Source organism: Lontra canadensis, unplaced genomic scaffold (genome assembly GCF_010015895.1).
Source record: "Lontra canadensis isolate GAN:19392208 unplaced genomic scaffold, GSC_riverotter_1.0 scaffold134, whole genome shotgun sequence".
Lineage (NCBI taxonomy): Eukaryota > Metazoa > Chordata > Mammalia > Carnivora > Mustelidae > Lontra > Lontra canadensis.
Window position 1 is genome coordinate 1,696,951 of NW_022631128.1, and position 9,904 is coordinate 1,706,854.

At 40.1% G+C, this 9,904-nt stretch overlaps 1 protein-coding gene and 1 non-coding gene across 3 annotated transcripts in view; both read left to right on the top strand.

Annotated features, from left to right (window-relative positions):
• The window catches only part of ZNF81 (zinc finger protein 81), a 101,346-nt gene extending 91,697 nt beyond the window's left edge, over nt 1-9,649 (top strand). For both annotated transcript variants that reach the window (XM_032842872.1, XM_032842871.1), the window contains exon 6: nt 5,940-9,649. In XM_032842872.1, the coding sequence (XP_032698763.1) occupies nt 5,940-7,648 (1,709 nt within the window). In that variant the 3' untranslated portion in view covers nt 7,649-9,649. The remainder of the gene's footprint in view (nt 1-5,939) is intronic.
• Nucleotides 3,695-3,909, top strand: LOC116858331. Its single transcript, XR_004380891.1, has one exon. It is a non-coding gene; the product is annotated as a small nucleolar RNA U3 (small nucleolar RNA).
• Nucleotides 9,650-9,904: the final 255 nt, after the last annotated feature.

Sequence of the window (9,904 nt, forward strand, 5' to 3'; positions counted from 1 at the left end):
ACAAACAAGCTCCCAGCCCACATGACTTCATTGGTGAATTCTTCCTGTTATTTAAAGAAGGAATAATGCCAATCTCATTCAAGTTCTTTTGGAGACAAAGAGAGCACTTCCTATCCCATTTGATAGTAGGTGGACCGGTATTAGAATGCAGAATTACACTCCTTCAAAAAGATATTAAGAATAGGGGGAGTGAGTAGGTGAGTAGGGGGACGCCTGGATGGCTCAGTTGGTTAAGCCGCTGCCTTCGGCTCAGGTCATGATCCCAGGGTCCTGGGATCGAGTCCCGCATTGGGCTCCATGCTCGGCAGGGAGCCTGCTTCTCTCACTGCCTCTGCCTGCCTCTCTGCCTGCTTGTGTGTACACTCTCTCTCTCTCTCTCTGGCAGATAAATAAAATCTTTTAAAAAAGAAAAAAAGGAAAGTGAGTAGGAAGCCACAAACTGGAAGAAGATAATTGTAATACATAGATTTGATAAATGGCTTATATTCAGAATATATAATGAACTCTTAGAAATCAAAAAGAGAAAGACAACAACCCAGTAGTAAAAGAAATGGGTAAGAGACGTGAGTAGGTACTTTAAAAAAAGAGGTATCCAGGGGCGGCTGGGTGGCTCAGTGGGTTAAGCCTCTGCCTTCGGCTCAGGTCATGGTCTCAGGGTCCTGGGATCGAGCCCCACATTGGGCTCTCTGCTCAGCAGGGAGTCTGCTTCCCCCTCTCTCTCTGCCTGCCTCTCTGCCTACTTGTGATCTCTCTCTCTCTCAAATAAATAACTAAAATCTTAAAAAAAAGAGGTATCCAAATAAATGGTCATTATGTATATGAAAAGTGTAAAGTTTTTCTGGCGAGATGAACACAACACCAGGCAAAGTGGGTGCAAGGCAAGATTTATTAAAGGCACTCTCCGGCGAAGTTTCAGGGCTCAGGAGAAGGGGAGCCAGGAAGGTTGCGCCAGGAGGAAGTGGGCACCCTCCAGCGAGGTTCCGAGACTCTGGAAGGCAGAGTGGCAGAAGTTGCGCCCAAGGCAGGGAGAAGGGGGCTTTTAAGGGGCCTCGAGGGGAGTTCAGGGGTCTTTTGGCAAGTTTCCCTTATTTGGATATTTCACCTGCTCGTCAGGGTCCCATTGGTCCACTGGAGTCCGGGGCGGGGGTCTCAGGTTCCCGCTTGTCAGGGTCCCATTGGTCCATGGGAGCCCGGGGCGGGGGTCTCAGATTCCTGCTTGGGCCTTTGTTCTCCTGTCCGAGCTCAGGTCTTGTGGCGGGAACTTTCGCCATCTTAAGTAGCCCTTTCTGCCAGCCCAACAAAAAGGTGCTGTACATCACTGCTTATCCAGGAAATGAAAATTAAACCCCAATGGGACAACCCTACACAGACACATACACACAAAAGAATGGATATAACTAAAAAGACTTACAGTATCAAGTGTTAATGAGTATTTGGAGCAACTGGAATTTACATACGTCGATGGTAGGAATGTAAGTACTTTCAACCACGTTGGGAAACAGGCAGTACCTAATGGTGCTAAATGTATAGCTAGCTGTCCTATATCCCAGCAATGCCACTCCTAGGCATTTACTTAAGAGAAATGAATACATATGTCCACCAAAAGAAAGGTACAGAATGTTCATATCAGCATTAGCAAAATTGCCAAGAACATGAAACACCCCAAGTGTCCATCAACAGGAGAATGGATTACTGTTGTATTGTTTGCTTACAATATGATAATACACAGCAATGAAAAAGAAAGAGCTACTGACATACACAAGAACTTGGATGAATCTCAAGAAATTTATTGAACAGAAAAGCCCCGTGTGCAGATGAATACACGCTGTATATATAGCTCAACTTATGTAAAGTTCAAAGATAAGCAAAACTAATCTCTGATGATAAGTGATTAGTGGTCTGTGATCAGAGTGGTGGTTATCTCTGAGAGTCAGTGATTGACCAGGAAGAGCTGCAATGGAACTTTCTGGAACAATTAAAATGTTTTATATTTTCATCTAGATGGTGGTTACATGGGTATATATGTATAAAAAATTCACTGAGCTCTGCAGTTAAGATCTGAATTGTACTATGTAGAAATTATACCTCAATTTTTTAAAAACAAAGAATTTCTTAAACACATCATCTTATGAGCCTATGAGATTATTCCTTGGGGATATTTATATAGAAATGGTATTACTTGATCATTGGGATATACATGCAGTGCACTAAGTATGCCCATTTCATTACATCTATGTCAATACTTGGAATTATGTGCATTTCTTATTTTGTGGCCCATCTAATGAGTATAAAGTGGTATTGTTTCTTGCGCTTTCTTTTTTTTTTAAGATTTTATTTATTTATTTGAGAGTGTGAGAGAGAACATAAGAGAGAGAACACGAGTGGGGGGCAGAAGGCAGAGGGAGAAGCAGACTCCCCACCAAGCAGGGATCCCAGTGTGGGACTTGAGCCCAGGCCCCTGAGATCATGGCTTGCCCTGAAGGCAGACCCTTAACTGACTGAGCCAACCAGGCGCCCTGTTTTTTGCTCTTTCTGATATCAGTTATCCATTTGGGTTTCCCCTTCTGTGAATTAGCTTATTCCTATTATTTCATCTTTTCTAATGACATAGTTGTTTTCTCCTTGATTTACAGCTAATCTGCTCATTTTCTTTTCCACAGAGGCTTTCCCCCCACTGAGGTGCCCCTGGTTATGGGTGTTATTTACTATCTTCTGAATATTTGTTCCTATAGGAATTAACTCAAAAGAGTCTTCCTTTCTGAACACTTAAGCTTTTGATTTGTATTCTGATGACTTCTATGCTGACACCACTAGTTGCTATATTATAACTGGATTCTAGTACCACATTTACGTGCATATTAGCCAATTACCATAGGCTATTTTACTTTATTTATCCTTCCTTAGTATGTGAAGAATTGGCATCATCATTGCTCACATCAGGAATCCTCACGTTACAAATTTTGTCAGATTCTGTTTCTTATTTCTTCCCTCTTTGTTATCTTCTCTTACTAATTACTTTGCAATTCCTTTTTTTTTTAAGAATACTATCCAGATACACTCTCATCTTAATTCCTAGTGGCATCACCCAAAAGCAGATCTGTATTTTCTTATGCTTGGCTTCTTTTATTCCTAATGAGATTTGCAGATTCGCTTCTTCTATCTAGTCCATCCTAAATGCTCCTGATAGATTTCATTACCTAAAACATTGCATTTATCTTTGTCACTGGCTTTATGAAGTAAACGTACAATTATTCCCTATTATATAACACATGACCAGTGTGGCCCATGTAGTTCCAGTTCAAGTTGTATCCATACAGTTCCTTAATTCATGCATTCCTCAAATTTTCACCTGGTCTTTAATGCTTACCATAGATGAAGTTCGTCTCTGCATCCAGGATCTTTATTATCTTGTGTTCTGCCTATCCAGGTAATAGACACTTTCCTATTGTTTCATTTCAGGTTATCATCTATTCCATGAAATGGCAAATTTATTGCCCTTCTCTGTTTCTATTCCCCTGCCCCTCAGATGCTTCTGCTCCTAGTAATTTTTGGAAGTCCCTGAAAACAATATGAGTATGTTATTTTCAGTATTTGAACACTAAGCATGAAGGGAACACTTAACAGTATTAACTCATTGAATTTGTGGGGGATAAGAATATAAGAGGATTTTGCTATATTTCGGAGGGACTTTTAAAAGACTATACTTTCAGGGCTCATTTCTATAGTTTGTTACTAGAGAAGTTTCTCTGAATGTGTAGAGTACCCGAAACCACGAGGAAGAGGCACAGTGTTCTCTCCTGAGCGTGAAGCTGGCTTTTGGTGTTGCTTTTTTGTAACTGCCATTTGCCGTTGATGATGATCGTTCTTCTCTCCCTTCCGGAGGGACTTTAAAAAACTCTACTGAGAGGTTTCAGTAGAACACAGACTGTAATTGGGAAGTAAAAGCAGCAGTACCAGATAATAAGAGTTTCCTGCTTAGGCATTGTATTTCTATTATGATAGAAATCCATTAAAATGAATAGCACAGAAAGTGTCTGCTGTTGAGCTTTAGGGGAAAAAAAGTCTCCCTAGCACTATGATCAGATTAATTTTTCAAAGCAAAAGGCTTAAACTGCTTAATGAAGCATAAGTACATGTTCATATGGCACAAAAGAAAATGCTAAGCAGGCTAAATGAAGGAGAAGGCATGAATGTGTCTTTTGATTCGCGAGTAAACGGGACTTTTGGAGGCAGTTTTGTGAGTGGCAAGTAGAATGCAAGCTTGCACACGCGGCTGTTATCTAGACTGCTGACACTCCATTTATGTGCTGTTCATTGAATCTGTGGGCTCAGGAAAGGTATAGAGAAGCTTACTATTGCAGGAGCAGATTTTTGAGACTCTGATGTCTCATGCATTATTCTGGTAATGGAAACATCTGTGATTCCCACTCTGGGTAAAACTAGTTTATGAATTATGTTAAAGTTTTTTTGTAGCAATAAAGATATTATAAGGTACAGTGACTTACATGCTAAAGAATTGTACTTCTCTTTCTAATATCACAGGCCTTTGGAACACCTCATTGCTCATGTTTATTACAGAATCCAGGTTCCTTCCAGCACATAACCCCACCATCTCTTGGGGCTTTTTTGGGGGCACCTGCACATTTGTATCTGTGTTATTGCCAACTCCAGATTTTAGTAAGCAAGAAGGTATAGAGAAAACACGCCTACTGTTTCAGTGCTCTGGCTTGAAAGTGGCACCCATCATTTTCTCTCGCATTCTGCGGATGAGAACATTGTCACGTGGCCATACCCAGTTTCAAAGGAGGCTGCGAAATGTTATATGACTAGGCAGTCATATGCCTAACTTCTACTCTGTTACTGAAAAAGAACGATGAAACAGATTCTAGTGGACAGTTTTCAGCCTACCCAGATAGCTTGTCTTCTCTCTGATTCTAAGCTTCTTGTTAGATGTATATGTTTTTAGGGCCAAGGAAACAATTTGACCTAGGTGGAGAGTTGGAGTATAGATACCCGATTATTGTTTGTATAGGACAGGATGGCTATGGCTACAGTATGTTTCCTATAGGTATGAATAAATTAGTTTTTTCTTGGTTCTATTGAGATATCGACACACATCACTGTATATGTTTAAGGTGTACTGCGTAATGACTTGACTTAAATCCATTGTGAAATGCTTACCACAATAAGCCTAGTTAAAATCCATCTCATAAAGATGCCAAAAAAAGAAAAAAGTGTTTTTTCCTTGTAATGAGAACTCTTAGAACCTACTATGTTAGCAAATTAAGTTGATTTTTGAGCACACTGATTTGGTACTATTGCTAACAAGCAAAAAGGAGCAAGAGTCATGAGGATGTAGAATCAAAAGCTAATGTGAACTTGGACTCTGAATTACCGCCTCCAAACCTAGTCTCTGCACAGATATTTTCCCTTAAAAACTTTGTCTTTTTAATCTTCAGTCCATCCTACTTTATATCTCTCTATCCACCTACTTTATATCCTACCAAAATAGAGCTAGAATGCTTCTGTTGAACGCCAGTCTTCAACACTTAATAACTATATGTTTTAAGGCAAATTATATAAATAACCATTCTGAGCTTCACTTTCCTTATCTACAATAGGGAGATAATAATCGAAAATACCTCAAGTGGCTTTCGAAAGGATTGAGTGAGTAGGGTTGTGTGTGCGCGCACGCACACACACACACACACACACACACACATATGTATATATATTTCTTAGAGCAATGCTTGGAACATCATAAATGTTATGTAGGAATTTGGCACATAAATGCTGTATGTGTCTTTCTTGTTATCATTGTGGCCATCATCATCATATTTGCTGGTTTCCCACGTGTTCAATTTATATTAGCTTATGAGTACCTTTTAATCCTCTGATACCTATTCATTTTGTCAATCTTACTCTCTTTCTCTTTTTAGATGGGAAGTTTGGGATTAAGACCTCACAAAAAAGAATTTCTGGAAAAGCTTCCTTTCATGGTGAAATGGAGGGTGAAGATACAAGAGATGACTCACTGTATTCCATTTTAGAAGAACTGTGGCAAGATTCTGAGCAGATAAAAAGATACCAGGAAAAACAGAGCAAACCTCTGAGTCATGCTGCTTTCATCAATAAGAAAGTACTGAATACAGAGTGGGATTTTGAATATAAAGACAGTGGAAAATTTGTTCATCCAAGCCCAAATCATATTCCTTCACCGAAAAGACCCCATAAATGTGACTCATTTGGAAAGAGTTTTAGGCATAATTTAGACATACATATTCCTAGTAAAAATAATGCAACGAAGAACTTTGATAAAAATACTGGACATGGTCAAGTTTTCACACAGAGCTCTTCTTATACTAACCATGAAAACACTCATACAGGAGTGCAGTTCTGTGAAAGTGATCAGTGTGGAAAGGTCCTCAGTCTCAAACAAGCATTCAGTCACAATCTGAAATTTCCTGCTGGGGAGAAAGCAGACATGTGTTCTGAATTTGGGAAGATCTTCACCCAGAAGTCACACCTCTTTCCACCTCAGAGAATCCACACTATGGAAAAACCTCATGAACTTAGCAAGTGTGTAGATGTGTTTACACAGAAGCCACTACTCAGTATATATCTGAGAGTTCACAGAGATGAAAAACTCTATATATGTACTGAGTGTGGGAAGGCTTTCATCCAGAATTCAGAATTAATTGTGCATAAGAAAACCCACACTAGAGAAAAACCCTATAAATGCAATGAGTGTGGAAAATCATTTTTCCAGGTGTCCTCTCTACTTAGACATCAGACAACTCACACTGGAGAAAAACTCTATGAATGCAGCGAATGTGGGAAAGGCTTCTCCCTGAACTCAGCCCTCAATGTACATCAGAAAATTCATACTGGAGAGAGACACCACAAGTGTGGGGAGTGTGGGAAAGCCTTTACCCAAAAATCCACACTCAGGATGCATCAGAGAATTCATACAGGAGAGAGATCTTACATATGTACTGAATGTGGGCAGGCCTTCATCCAGAAGGCACACTTGATTGCCCATCAGAGAATCCACACTGGAGAGAAGCCCTATGAATGCAGTGACTGTGGGAAATCTTTCCCTTCTAAGTCACAACTCCAGATGCATAAGCGAATTCACACAGGAGAGAAACCGTATATATGCACTGAATGTGGGAAGGCCTTTACCAACAGGTCCAATCTCAATACTCACCAGAAATCTCATACTGGAGAGAAGTCTTATATATGTGCCGAGTGTGGAAAAGCCTTCACGGACAGGTCAAATTTCAATAAGCACCAGACCATTCATACCGGAGAGAAACCCTATGTTTGTGCTGATTGTGGGAGGGCCTTCATCCAGAAATCAGAGTTAATTACACATCAGAGAATTCATACCACAGAGAAGCCTTATAAATGTCCTGAGTGTGAGAAGTCCTTCTCCAAGAAACCACATCTCAAAGTACATCAGCGAATTCACACGGGAGAGAAACCGTACATGTGTGCAGAATGTGGGAAGGCATTCACTGACCGGTCCAATTTCAATAAGCACCAGACAATTCACACCGGAGATAAACCCTATAAATGCAGTGACTGTGGAAAGGGCTTCACTCAGAAATCAGTCCTGAGCATGCATCGCAATATTCATACATGAAAGGAACCCTTTTTCTTTCAAATGAGCAAGCCTTATCACTGAAGTCAGGTCCAAGTGTGTGTTATAAAATCCATCCAAGACAGATCCTGTATGAATACGCTGCGTGATCCAAAGCATCCATCCAGCCTCTCCCACCTGAGATGAGAAAAATTATTCAAAAGAGACCCTCTACGAATGTGTCGAATAAAAGGGACTTTTCATGTTTGCAGGGCCTCACACACTATAATAGAATTCATACTGGGAAAAATGCTGTCGGTTTGATGCGTTCAGAAAAGCCTCCCTATAGAAAGTATTATAAAGCAAATTGTTACCAAATTCTTTATAGATGGAGCTCCATTTGTATGTATTGTATACATACAAACGTATGTGAAGGACAGTCACGTTTACTGTGTTTTATTAAGCCATGTGAAGTGGCAACAAAATGAAAGGAAGAAAACAAAATCATGTATCTGGTATGTAGACCTACTCTCAGTTCCATAGGGTGTTTGTGGCAGAACCCATTACACAACAGGAGGAGTTATTGAATTGAAATTCTTTTTAGAATTTAATATAACTGTGTCCATCAAATATCTTTCCTATTGAATCCTCATGTGAATCCACAGTTTTAAAGTCATTATGGTTTTATATATATACCCATCGGCAGACATAATGTCACTTGAACACATAAATACAATCTTAGCATTCATACTGGTTTCCACGACATCGTTTGTTTTTCTTCTTTCATTGTGGTACAGTGGCAAAATAGCCAGAGACCTCTCCCATCCTTTATGCCTACCCATTTGCAATGTTACTCTCTTTCTCTTTTTTTTTTCTTTCTTTTATTAAGAGGTAGAGAGCTCTCTACTCCTTGACTCTGAGCTTGGCCATGTGATTTGCTTTGGCCAACGTACATTTGCAAAGAGATTCAAGAGGCTGGAGAAAAGTCTGCCTTGAGTCTTCTCTTGCTGCTTTCTGGAATTCTAAGACCTTCACATGAAGAAACTCAAGAGTACTCTGCTGGGGATATGAGAAACCACGTGAAACAGAGATGAGCGAGCACAGATAGGAGGCCTCTTAGACCAACTTCCAGTCATGAAAGTGAGACTTTCCTCAACCTCCAGCCCCAGCCAAACTGGCCCACGCCAGAAGAGCCATACCAGTTGCTGCAGCCGACCAAAAGAATTATGAGATACATAAAATGCTTCTTGTTTTAAGCTACTAAGTTTTGGGTAGTTTGTTGCACGGAAAACGCTAAGCGATACCTTAAAGTGTATACTTGTTGGGGGGATTATACAAAACATAAGACAGGTGGCATTAGCTCTGGGCCTGGGTGGCAGGTGGAGACTGGAAACAATGAGGAAAACTGTTAAGAAAGACTGGAAAAGACAGCAGCTCATATAATTTACTAAGGAAAAGAATAGCAAAACAGTCACCATGCTCTGTGAGAAGATAGAGAATCTACCGAATGAACTTGTGGATCTGGCTAAGGAGATTTCCATCAGAATGTTGGAAATATCAATTTGCTACTTTTCAGCTAGAAAAGAGAGATGAACTAAGGAAATAACTGTTCCACTTACAAGCAGAATTCAGAAGAAATAAAAAAAAAAATCCAGGACTTGCTGGGTTGGAAAATAACTATTTCTCACATCTCCAAGTTTCTCCAGTCATCAAAATAATCTCAAGATGAAAAATGGTCTCAGGGTAGAGATCAAATCATGGAAATGGCTATTAAGACCCTCTGTTAAAATGTGTGAAATGTTTAAGTTGGTGTTTTGGGGACTCTCTCAGCTAAATCAAATGGCTTCTAAAAACTTCATTACATCATCTGTCCAATAGCCCGACACATGGCTAAAGTAGAGAGGGGCCTGTCTTAAAAAGAATTGTCAATGTGACATTTGGGGCATGGAGTAAATACAAATGAGATTTGTGGAACACCTATAAGGTTTCTAATAGAGTTTTACTACCTTCAGGTTAGACTTAAAGGAATTGAAACAGTCCAAAATGAAAAGCAGCCTTGGACTACCTTCTATGAATGGGAAGCAAGCAGAGAAAGTTACTCAGCTGCCATTTCTTATGGTAAAAGAAGGATGTCTCAGAGAGAAGACCTGACAACAATATATTAAAATGGACTGGGAAGCCATTCCCAGGTAGAACTGTGACCCAGTCAAGAATCATGTGCTTCTGGAGCGGGGAGACTTATCAACATTTGCTCTGTGGGACTTCAGAGTTGTTAAGGAACAGTGACTAAGATGTGCCTCATCTTCCTCCCTTCTTTTA